The 12,404-nt window shown below is 43.6% G+C and overlaps 2 protein-coding genes across 2 annotated transcripts; both read right to left on the minus strand.

Moving 5' to 3' along the window:
• Positions 1–1,478: 1,478 nt before the first annotated feature.
• Positions 1,479–2,816, minus strand: LOC125493745 (uncharacterized). Its single transcript, XM_048637253.1, has one exon. The coding sequence runs from the start codon at positions 2,814–2,816 to the stop codon at positions 1,479–1,481; it is 1,338 nt and encodes a 445-aa protein (XP_048493210.1).
• A 3,667-nt stretch (positions 2,817–6,483) lies between these two features.
• On the minus strand, positions 6,484–11,228 carry LOC104903110 (ran-binding protein 1 homolog a). The gene is made up of 4 exons (XM_010691098.4): positions 10,985–11,228; positions 10,694–10,845; positions 10,143–10,268; positions 6,484–7,107 (listed from the first exon to the last, which is right to left on the minus strand). Exons 1-4 carry the CDS (start codon positions 11,128–11,130, stop codon positions 6,857–6,859), a joined length of 675 nt encoding a protein of 224 aa, XP_010689400.1. The 5' UTR covers positions 11,131–11,228; the 3' UTR covers positions 6,484–6,856.
• Positions 11,229–12,404: the final 1,176 nt, after the last annotated feature.

The following is a 12,404-nucleotide window of genomic DNA, read 5'->3' on the forward strand; positions in this document are numbered from 1 at the left end:
ACTTTATCTCTCTAGCTTGATCACTGACTTGAACGTCGGAGAGGCGATCCCGGAACCACCTCCGGGGAAGTCTAACTTTACCTTTTGCAGGATTCTGGCGTACGGACTATTGACTCAGGACATTCAGATCTGACCCGGTATTTCCTTGGCAAGACATTTATCATCCTTAAATTCTAGACAGAAACAGTTTGGAGCCGTCTGTGGAGAAAGTACAAGAAGTTACTTCGCCACCACTTAGTACGACTAACCTCACCCGCTACTCAGCTTCGACCATCAATTCTCGAACGCCAGTCAACAATGGCACCCACCAAGAACACCCGCAGCAAGCAAACCTCCGGCCAAGTTCCTCGGCCTGAGAGAGGTCACTCGCCCCCGCATCACAGGAAGGCCGAGCAGGCCCCATCACCCGGTCGGCGTCCCCTACCATCCAGACCTTGGACCCCCGCCAAGAGCGCTCCCATGAGGAGCCCTCTCAGTAGATACAGAACGTGGACCCCCGACCACTGATAGCAGCAGACATCGCTCTGATTACAGCTCAGCTCCAAGAAAAATTGCAGAAGAGCATCATGGACATGATGGCTGCCCTACAGCAATGGCAGACTCAGCTGGTCCCCCAAAATCGACCTGAGCCAAAGGAGCGCGCCCTGATGCGCTCCCAACGAGAGGGGCATAGCTCCCGCTCCAACCGGGATCCACCTAGCCGGCAACGCTCCGATGCGAGGGAGCCGAGTCACCAGGATAAGGAGAAGTCTGCCCGACAGGGGTCGGCCCGTCAGCGAGAGGAGACTCATGTATCAAAATCCCCAAGAGGGGGTGCGGGTCGGAAGCCTGAAGATGCTCGACACTTTCTTAACCAGAAGCGCCTCAACCAGGGCTACGACGCCCGAGAGCTCCTCAACAAAAAGGCACATCATCGAGAAGGGCAAGGCGACTCGGCCCATTCTCAGCCGCCGAAGCTGACTGGAGGGGGACTTAAATTCCTGATCCCGTTCAGTTAGGAAATCCTAGGGACCCCAACTCCGGGAAAAATCAAAACCCCGGCGCTTGAACCGTTTGCGGGCCTAACCGACCCACATGACCATATGGCCAGCTACAAGGCCCAGATGAGCGTTCAAACCAGCTGCGAAGCTACCTGGTGTCGTTTCTTTCCCACTAAGACAGTAGCGAATGATGCTAAACCCTAAAAAATGCGTCTTCAGAGTCAAAGGAGGAAAGTGCCTCAGATTCCTGGTCGACGAAAGGGGAATCGAGGCCAATCCGAACAAGATTAAAGCATTCCTAGAAATGAAGTCCCCCCGAAACGTAAGAGAAGTGCAACGCCTGACCGGCTGCTTGGCCGCACTCGGACGCTTCCTCTCTAGGTCGGTAGACAAAAGCTTGTCGTTTTTTTTTTTTTGAGGGGAAAAGGAAAGTCATCTATTAATCCAGGGACAAAATGTCCATCAATACATAAGGAGCAACAATACTAGGACAATGATTCACCCAGCATTGCTCATGACCAAATTCCCATCTCTTTTCACATAAGAGAAAATAGTGAAATTGAAATCAGAACATAATGAAATAATATCTCCTAGAATAGCATCCAGGTCCGCGAAGAACAGAGCTCCCATTGATAAGCGAGAAATGAGCATCTGCGCATCTGATTCCACGATAGTATTCGAAAGACCCTTTTTCTTCACCCAGCACACAGCTAGAAGGATGGCCTTTGCTTCCGCCACATCCGGAGGCCACCACGCTTTCATCCGTTTCACGACAGAGAAGAGCACTCGACCTTTATCATCCCGAGCAACCGCGCTTAAACCAACCCAACCGTCATCACAGAGGGAAGCGTCGGAATTAATTTTAATAATCCCAGGCGAGGGTGCTACCCACTTCTTGGCACTCGGTGGTTGCGACTTCATCGAGCCGGAGTAGTTTAGCTTGGAATATGTATTATACTCCTCTGCTTGTTTATACACCCGCTGCACCACGATCTCCACAGGGGTCACGACATTTTCGAACACGAATTTGTTCCGTTCGAACCATAGATTCCAAGCTAAAATGTAGCCCCTTTGCACCATTTTACCATCTAGTGTAGCCCATTTTTCTACCATTCCCAGGATGTCATCACCGCTGCAATTCTCCCACATTTGTTCGCACCCACAGTCCTTCCATAGGTGGCGAATTCTTGGACACGAGAAAATGGCATGCTCCATCATCTCCTCCAACCCGGGGCACCACAGACAAGCATCATTATCCACGACGTGCCTATGTTTAAGAGCTGCACGCGCATGCAGCGAACGAGTGCATATCCGCCACATAAAATGGTGGGTTTTAGGCGAAAGGTCCATACTCCACAAGTTGACCCAGGCTCCATGAAAATCGTCCAGATCACCCCCCTTTCCGATCATATACGCAGTTTTAACCGTGTACTTCCCATCCTTGGAATAAGCCCACATGTAGTCATCACATCCCCCACGAAGACTAAGAGGAATAGCATAAATACATTTTTTGTCCCTCTCGTTAAAGTTGCGTTCGATTAAGTCATACCTCCACTCCATCTTCTCATGGTCTATCAGATCACCAACCACCTTCAACTCCTCCCTTTCATCGCTTTCAATAAAACGCCCCTTCTCATCACCAACCCATGGGACCCTCCATATGTTAATGTTCCTTCCATTCCCCAGCTTGTCGTTCTTTAAAGCTTTAAAGCGAAAAGAATTCGCTTGGGATGACGAGGCCGAACAGGCCTTCACTTCCCTCAAAAACCACCTATCAACCTTACCTAAGCTCATCTCCCCCTTGCCGGAGGAGCCCTTGTTTATATACTTAGCCATCTCGGACTACGCCCTCAGGCGCAGTTCTAGTGGCCGAGCGAGAAGGGAAGCAGCACCCCGTCTACTTCATCAGCCACGCCTATCGAGGGGCCGAAGCTAAGTACAGTGATGTCGAGAAGATGGTCTTCGCCTTAGTGATGGCGAGTCGGAAGCTCAAGCCTTACTTTCAAGCGCACCCCATCAAAGTCCTAACCGGACAGCCGCTTCGAAAGATCATTGAGAGCAGAAATCATTCGAGCTGAATGACAGATTGGGCGGATCAGTTAGCCGACTTCAGGCTAGAGTTCGAGCCGCGAAGAGCAATCAAGGCCCAGGCCCTTGCCGATTTCATCACCGAATGTGCAATTCGGCCCCCGGTCGGTTCACAAGAAGAATGGGAACTGCAGGTCGATGGGTCCTCCACAAAAAATGGTTGTGGAGCCGGACTAGTCATCAAACCCCCGGTCGGGGATAAAATTGAATACGCTGTTAAGTTCGAGTTCCTCGGATCCAACAACGAAGCCGAATATGAGACCCTCATTCTAGGGCTGCAGCTCTGCATTCTAGCCGGGGCAACATCGATCGTGGCAAAATCCGACTCGCAACTCATCGTGGGTCAAGTGTCAGGGGAATATAAGGCCAAAGAAGACAACATGAACGCCATGTGGCATTTGAGAGTTAATGAAGATTACCCAGCTCGCCAGCTCAAGCTTTATGGAAAGTGAGTCAAGATCCCAGGCACCGGCTCGGACAAGCATGGGGCTCATTGGCCCCTCATCCGAGCCGCGTCCACCTAACTCGGCCCATGGAACCTTCCTTGGTTGGGTCACTCTCCTAAGTCCCAGTTCGACTTAGCGAGGGACGGCACCGGCTCGCACAAGCATGAAGCTCATTGGCCCCTCATCCGAGCCGCGTCCACCTAACTCGGCCCATGAAACCTTGGTTGGGTCACTCTCCTAAGTCCCAGTTCGACTTAGCGAGGAACGGCACCGACTCGGACAAGCATGGGGCTCATTGGCCCCTCATCCGAGTCGCGTCCACCTAACTCGGACCAAGGAACCTTCCTTCCTTGGTTGGGTCACTCTCCTAAGTCTCAGTTCGACTTAGCGAGGGACGGCACTGGCTCGGACAAGCATGGGGCTCATTGGCCCCTCATCCGAGCCGCATCCACCTAACTCGGCCCAAGGAAGCCTCCTTCCTTGGTTGGGTCACTCTCCTAAGTCCCAGTTTGACTTAGCGAGGGACGGCACCGCCTCGGACAAGCATGGGGCTCATTGGCCCCTCATCCGAGCCGCGTCCACCTAACTCGGCCCAAGGAAGCCTCCTTGGTTGGCTCACTCTCCTAAGTCCCAGTTTGACTTAGCGAGGGACGGCACCGGCTTGGACAAGCATGGGGCTCATTGGCCCCTCATCCGAGCCGCGTCCACCTAACTCGGCCCCAGGAACCTTCCTTCCTTGGTCGGGTCACTCTCCTAAATCCCAGTTTGACTTAGCGAGAGACGGCACCGGCTCGGACAAGCATGGGGCTCATTGCCCCCTCATCCGAGTCGCGTCCACCTAACTCGGCCTAAGGAAGCCTCCTTCTTTGGTTGGGTCACTCTCCTAAGTCCCAGTTTGACTTAGCGAGGGACGGCACCGGCTCGGACAAGCATGGGGCTCATTGGCCCCTCATCCGAGCCGCGTCCACCTAACTCGGCCCCATCATGGCCGAGTCGCATCGCCCTCTAAAGGGCAATCCCAACATGGTCAATTTTTTCCTTAAAGACCGGGTCGGCTCTGCCTTCCCTCCATCTTTGGAGACCGGGTCGGTCTGGCCTCCCCCCTCTCCTTAGGGACCGGGTCGACCCTGCCCTCCCCTCTCTTTGGAGACCGGGTCGGTCTGGCTATCCCCTCTCCTTGTTGATCGGGTCGGCCGGGCCTCCCCCTTCCTTAGAGACCGGCTCGGTCTGGCCTCCCCTCTCTCCTCAGGGACCGGGTCGGCCCCGCCTTCCCCTCTCTTTGGAAGACCGGGTCGGCCTGGTTATACCCTCTCCTTAGAGATCAGGTCGGTCTGGCCTCCCCCTCTCCCCGGGGACCGGGTCGGCCTGGCCTCCCCCTCTCTTTGGAGACCGGGTCGGTCTCGCCCCATGGAGGACAAGGTTCCGCCGCGAACGGGAGACACTTCTGCAAGGCTTCAAGGTCCCCCATTCCCGGCGTGGGGCTAATTGTTTGGGCTTATTTTATGGTCCTAAGCCAATTAGAGGAGGATTAAGGTCCAGCATGCCCTTAGGCTTCCAAGGGCCCATCTGTGGAGGCTCCCCCAGCTGTCAGTGCCTTCCAGCTGGTTTACAGCTGGGAGTCCCAAGGCACTATAAATACCAAGCTCCCTCATCAATGAGAAGGTATTGAATTCTTACCTAACAAACCAGAGCATCTCTCTCTAGACTTTATCTCTCTAACTTGATCACTAACTTGAGCGTCGGAGAGGCGATCCCGAAACCACCTCCAGGGCAGTCTAACTTTACCTTTTGCAGGATTCCGGCGTACGGACTATTGACTCAGGACATTCAGATCTGACCCGGTATTTCCTTGGCAAGACATTTAGCATCCTTAATTTCTAGACATAAACAACAGCTACTCGTCACACCAAAAGGTAATGGACTCCGGAAGTTGCCGAAGTAAAAGCTCTACTCATGGGGGTTCGTATTGGTAAAAGATTGAGATTCAAAGGAGTTATACTTGAATCTGATTGTCGAGTAATTATTGCCCACCTCTCAAAGAATGCCTTCTTTCTCTCAAACCTTGATGCTATCCTTCATGATATTATAGATATTCTTGCTTCTTGTACTTCTTTCTCTTCCATTAATTGGTCTCATGTTCAATGTGATGGAAACTTTGTTGTGCATCACTTAGCTAAGCTAGTTCCTTTTGGCAATGAACAAATTTGGAAAACCCACGCTTGACACCCTATGTACTCATGGACTCTTTGTCCTTATCTTAATACTAGCTTACAAATTTCCCCTCAAAAAAAAAAAAATTACAAGCTTAGCGGTGACACTCCTTTCCCATCAAGAAAAATAAACACAAACATGGTAGTTAAAATGTACTCAACATAGAGATTCCGAAAAGTACTTCCCTTGTAATATTACACTTAAAAGTTATTCTTATTACCACCATTCATTAACGACTACCAAACAAGACGTTAGTACTTGTCCTTCACTGTTACTGATACATTCTTAACTGCCATTTACTAATGAAGATAAGCAGCAGATATTATGCTAAGCTACAGCAGTGCAGCACCTCTAAGCCAAAGCTACCTCACTCATCCACTGCTGCGAGACCAACTAGGCAATGAGAGCCCAAGAAAAGGTATAGGCTACCACGAGATGGACTAGTAGACTACCAAGCTCCCAACAAGCCGCAATACAGGTGTCTGCATAGATAATCGACTGTCGCCTATTTATACATTAGGCACATAATTGGTTTTGATATTAATGGTAACGCCACATGATTACATCATTTCGACACTAAGTTTAGCACATATTCTAATGAGATAGTATAGAGCTTAAAAGTTGATACCTGAGTGTAGAAACCGACTTTAGAGAAACAAGAGGGGAAGATGTTTACCATTGAAGTATGAAGCAGAAGATATTAACAAATAAGCAAATGCAGCAAATAACTTAGAGTAACAATTAAATACTAACAAAGAAGCAAATCAAGAGCCAACTAGGACAAAAATCCTTTTCTTGTAGAAACTTTCCGTACACCGCGGACTCAGCAGACAACCAAAAACACGCCAACTTACACCCAGTACATATTTTAGTATGTATGAAAAAACTCTTTCTAAGCCTCATCATAGAACCCAAATGAAAAACAATAACAATCCTCAAAACCCAGATAGAAGACAAAGACCAAGCATCAACAGAAACTAATGAAATACTGACCCATTTGCTTCCAAGAATAAAGACCGGCCAAAATAATTACTACCAACATATTTGCGCACAATAAACGACAGCTACCAGGCCTTCAAACACTCAGCGAGTGATAGATGCCGCACCACTAAAAATTCATAAACACTAAGTTCAAGTGCTAGGTTCCTCAACCTTCTTCTCCACATCATCCTTTTTAGGCTCAGGTTCTGTCACCGCTGCAGAAGCAACTGCTTCCTTTGCTGGAGCAGCAACTTCTTCCTCTGAGGTTTTGTCCTTGCTTTTCTCTTCTCCAACACTCAGCTTCTCAAGAGCTTCAGCTGTGGCAGATGCATCTTCATTATCCTCCTGCTTCTTTTGTGATTCAGCAACCTCTTGGAACATGTCCATGAAGGTTTTGCAATCTGACAATGAACAGCAATGCAAATTATGATATAACAATACAGAAAAAACTCAGTATGAAAAAAGACTACTTCAAACAACCCATTATTTAATCATTAATCAGACACCATTACTTGCTTCCCACACCGAGCAATAACATTATTTAAAAAAAAAAAAAAGGAGCGTAAAAAGTAAAGAGAACAAACTGAAACTAGGTGTGCTGTAGATAAAGTTCAAAATGACCAAATTGCTCGGCCAGATGGAAGTCGTATCACAAAGCTCAAGCAAGAGCAAGCAAACAATAAATAGAAATCACCCATGTGAAATAGAACTTCTTCTAGTACCATGCTATGTATGGTCCACCCAGAGTCAATTCTCAAAACACAATTACTAAAAACCAGGTGATATATTGTCAGAGACATGCATGATAGTTGTCCTCTATATATAGTTTCAAGAACACATAAGAGTACCACATTCTACTAAATTACCACATAGACTTCAAAAGATAGGAGCATGCGAGAATGCGAGAGAGCAGTATTTTGGTAATCATCATGTGAATTTTTAAATACCATTCTGACTGTACTAATATGATACAAAACCACAGATGTCGTAGTCAAAACCCTGTAATCAACCAATCACGGTGTATTTAGATGACAACCACAAGACTCCAGGAGTCCAGGTACAAAATTGATTCTGCTTGCACAGATAATGGCATTTGCACACAACCAAATAAAAAAACCTTATACCCAATTAATAATCAGGAAATACCCTCTCAGATACTATTCTCAGTTAAATTATCCTCTTGACTATCCAAGTCAAGTACAACTCTATTCACCACGTCATTGTCAACCCAAAGAAAATGGTGAAAGAGCAAAGAGAACTACTAGAAAAAGTCTTCCTATTGTACAATGTAGGCATGCACATCCATCTTCTCACCCCCACCTTTATGAGCTAATATATCTGCAGCCATCACCCAGTCTCAAGATTTATACCATTATGTTTTACAGTTTCCATCTGTTTCATGTAAAACCCAATCCTCTTTCCCGCAAAACAATCAATACATGAACAAAATGATTTAAAGTTCGATAATTTGCAATGACATCTGCAAGACTGCATCTCATAGCCAGCACCTTTCAGCCATGTCATGAGTAAATTTTATTTAATATCTAAAAAGAAAAATATTCGAAATTCATACACCACAAAATCCTTTGACATAGACGGAGATAGTTTACACAAATGAGCTTCCAGACAATTTTAACTACACTCTAGGGAAAAAAAATGAAAAATACAGCATCATGTACTTAGCTTTCGGTCATGTAAAATGACGAAACCTCAATCAACAACAGAAAAAGTTTTTACTGCAACTACAAATTCAAAGTTTGCAATTTAATAAGCGGAAACCAATGAAAGAGTCATTTGACAAGATAATGATGATAAGGGTTGTAGATAAATTGTGATTAAAAAGTATTCATCAGCTAACACATGGCACAGTACTTGTTTGGTACCATGACACCAACAGCAGTAGCATCTGAACACTTCAGAGAAGGCATCAATTTTTCAAACACCAAAAAGATAACTTTACCCTAAGCTCCTCGTGAAGATAGGTAAAGTACAGACTGAAGATACCAATAAAGACATGAACCACGAAAAATTAGATGACATGAAAGGACAAGTAGATTAGACAATCGAAAAAGTCCACAACTGACATGATAAGGCAAGGTTTGGACTATAATGCAGCATTGGCAAGTTTTTGAAAGATATACAATATATGCAAGTGTTACACACACTACAAAAAGGCACGAGGATATTTCGCATTATACTGACAGGAACCCACAACTTCTCAATCTTGTGCTCATCTGTCAATCTTTTCTTATTAACAAGTCACTCATTTCATGCTCCAATTTTCATAACCACGACCACTTGCAATAAGATACACATTTGTTAAGGTTTTTGATATAGATCCAAGTGATTGAACAAGTCAATGGTAAATTTGGTAACATTAATCTCGAGAAGTGAAAACCAACTCCATAAACTAAATAACCAACTCATACAAATGATAGAATAAATCCTCAATTCATTATTCCTTAAACTTCATCATTTATGAAGTAAGCAAGTAGCCCTTGGAAGAAGTCCACCTGTATTTTGGGCCATACCTACTATTCTCACTCGAAATGCTACAGAAAATGAAGGATATCACAGCTCGCCATTGATATACTAATCAGTAATCACTAGGTGTCACAAACAATCACTAGAACTCAAGATGGCAATCAACTCTAAGCTAACTTTACCCTAAGCTCCTCGTGAAGATAGGTAAAGTACAGACTGAAGATACCAATAAAGACATGAACCACGAAAAATAGATGACATGAAAGGACAAGTAGATTAGACAATCGAAAAAGTCCACAACTGACATGATAAGGCAAGGTTTGGACTATAATGCAGCATTGGCAAGTTTTTGAAAGATATACAATATATGCAAGTGTTACACACACTACAAAAAGGCACGAGGATATTTCGCATTATACTGACAGGAACCCACAACTTCTCAATCTTGTGCTCATCTGTCAATCTTTTCTTATTAACAAGTCACTCATTTCATGCTCCAATTTTCATAACCACGACCACTTGTAATAAGATACACATTTGTTAAGGTTTTTGATATAGATCCAAGTGATTGAACAAGTCAATGGTAAATTTGGTAACATTAATCTCGAGAAGTGAAAACCAACTCCATAAACTAAATAACCAACTCATACAAATGATAGAATAAATCCTCAATTCATTATTCCTTAAACTTCATCATTTATGAAGTAAGCAAGTAGCCCTTGGAAGAAGTCCACCTGTATTTTGGGCCATACCTTCTATTCTCACTCGAAATGCTACAGAAAATGAAGGATATCACAGCTCGCCATTGATATACTAATCAGTAATCACTAGGTGTCACAAACAATCACTAGAACTCAAGATGGCAATCAACTCCAACACTAAGTCGCAACAAAATTCTAGAAGCAGTTATTAGAGCAATAATAATTCAAACCAAACCAAATCGAGCACTCACTTTCAATAGATGCGAATCGGATGCAGAACATTTCCTCCTTCAACTCGCCGTCAGCATAATCACTGGCATGCCACACACAGGACTTTTCATTTCCAGCATGCTCCTGAACAGTCATACCCGCAATAACTGCAACAAAGTTCAACACATCTATACATCACAATTGCTACTAATTTCCAAACCTGTGAAAAATCAATATTAAAAGACAAATCACCCATTCTTCTCCAAGATGAATAAATTTCATAAACCAAATTCCATTACTGTAATTAAAACGTCATTAAGTTAAAGAAACAGTTGATTTACTTCAATCTTCCTATCAAATTTCATTAAACGCCACAAACACATGTTGGTCGAAGTTAAATATACAGTCAATTTACTTCAATATTCCTATATCCCTATGAAATCTCATTACTGTAACTCAAACATCACAACTGATCATAGAAGTTAAATATACAGTCGATTTACTTTGAGATGTAGCATCTAGATATAGAGTCGTAACGATTAAATATAGAATCCAGATTATTCGACAAATGATAAAAAGAGAAGTAGCATACTCAGATGATTAGCGCAGATCTTAAGGGTCTTGGACTGGCGCATAACCAAGCGAACCTTGCCATTAACCTTATGCTTAAGAAACTTCACTGTACCAGTACCTCTTTCTTTCCATTGATTCCCTTCTTTATCAAATCTGTAAAGCTTCGCCTTCCTAATAATAACACAATTTAAATTAAAAGAACTTCAATAAAAACCCTAAGAGAAGGCGAGAAACAAACAAAAGAAGTCAAGAAAAAGGGGATCAAATTAAAAAAAAAAAAGGAGGAGAGAGAGAGAGAGTGAGTGTATACAAATCGATGAGAGCGTCTTCATCTTCTTCACCAGTAGTGACGGCGACTTCTTCAAGGCGAACAATGGGGGCAATTTGAGCGCCAGTATCTTCTTCTTCGGCGGGAGCGTGCTCTTCTTCTTTTAGCTCTGGATCTACTGTTGCCATGTTCGGTGTTGTAAGGGAGTTGTTTGGAGAGAGGAGAGAGAAAACGGCAAGAGAATAATCGAAAGAGAAAGAGACGAGAGGAGAGGAGAGGAGAGGGGGAGAGGGTTAACGAGGTTTTTATATGTGCGGAAAGGTGGAGAATAGGGGGTGTTAGGCTGTTAGAGCACTCCCAATGGTGATGGGTTTGATCACCAAAATTTCCTACTTACTCATGTTTTGATCATTTCATGATCAAATGTATCACCTCCACCCCACTCATGAACAAAAAAATCATCAAACTTCACTTTATCTCTCCTACTTTTCACTACCCCACCTCAACTTTCTCTCTCCTATTTCTCTTTCCTACTTCAATAAATAATATAATTTACAGATTAAAAATAAAAATGAATCATCTTATGGTTACTTAAAATTATAATAATTAATTACCAAAATTAATTATCATTATTGGTTATTAGTAAAATAAAAAATTTATTAGAAAATATGATTTTTTCCTCTTTTTAGGTGAGAAGGAGAAGGTAAAAAATTATAGAGAAAAATGATGTATAAATATTTTTAGAGAGAGAAAGGTGAGAGGAGAAGTGTTTTTTTTTTGTTCTGAAATATATCAATATGGGTATCATTTTATAGAGGGAAAAAAATATGAATTTTGGTATTTTTTTTTTTTTGAATACGAATTTTCTGGGAAATTCCGTGAAATTTCCACGAAATTTCCTAAAGAAGCAAGCAGCAGCCACGTGGCAGCTTGCCACTGGCTGGCTGTGTGTGACTAGGCTGATTTTGTCTTCCATTCACACATTTCATTTGCTGATGGATTTGTTCACATGGTGATGGATGACAAAATATGTCATTTGGTGATAGGTTTTCTATCACCAATGGGATGCATGTTTTTTTTGTTCAACCCAAATTTTCTGATTTTGGTGATGAGTTATGTCACCATTGGGAGTGCTCTTAGCGAACAAATTACAAAACGATGAGAGGACGAGAGGAGAATGATACCCTCACATATCACTTCTGATTGTCGTCTGAGGGTGGTTTTTGATCGTTATTTGAATTGAATTGAATTGAATTGAATTGAACTGAATTGATTAGATCTGATTGAATCTAATTTAATTTATTGAACCTAATTTAATTTATTGAACACAATTAAAAACTTATTGTACTTGATTGAAACTTATTGACCTGATTGAAACTTAGACCTGATTGAAATTTATTTGACTTTATTTAACAAAACAATTGATGAGTAATAACATAAATACTATCGCTCAAAATTTATT

Source organism: Beta vulgaris, chromosome 9 (assembly GCF_026745355.1).
Source record: "Beta vulgaris subsp. vulgaris cultivar EL10 chromosome 9, EL10.2, whole genome shotgun sequence".
NCBI lineage: Eukaryota > Viridiplantae > Streptophyta > Magnoliopsida > Caryophyllales > Amaranthaceae > Beta > Beta vulgaris.

Bases quoted from the DNA above. Each gene is read 5' to 3' on its own strand.
- LOC125493745 (XM_048637253.1), bottom strand. From the start codon at position 2,816: ATGGCTAAGTATATAAACAAGGGCTCCTCCGGCAAGGGGGAGATGAGC.
- LOC104903110 (XM_010691098.4), bottom strand. From the start codon at position 11,130: ATGGCAACAGTAGATCCAGAGCTAAAAGAAGAAGAGCACGCTCCCGCC. The intron at 10,846-10,984 runs GTATACACTCAC...TGTTATTATTAG, and splicing joins GAAGACGCTCTCATCGATTT to GAAGGCGAAGCTTTACAGAT. The intron at 10,269-10,693 runs GTATGCTACTTC...ACTTTGTTGCAG, and splicing joins GATCTGCGCTAATCATCTGA to TTATTGCGGGTATGACTGTT.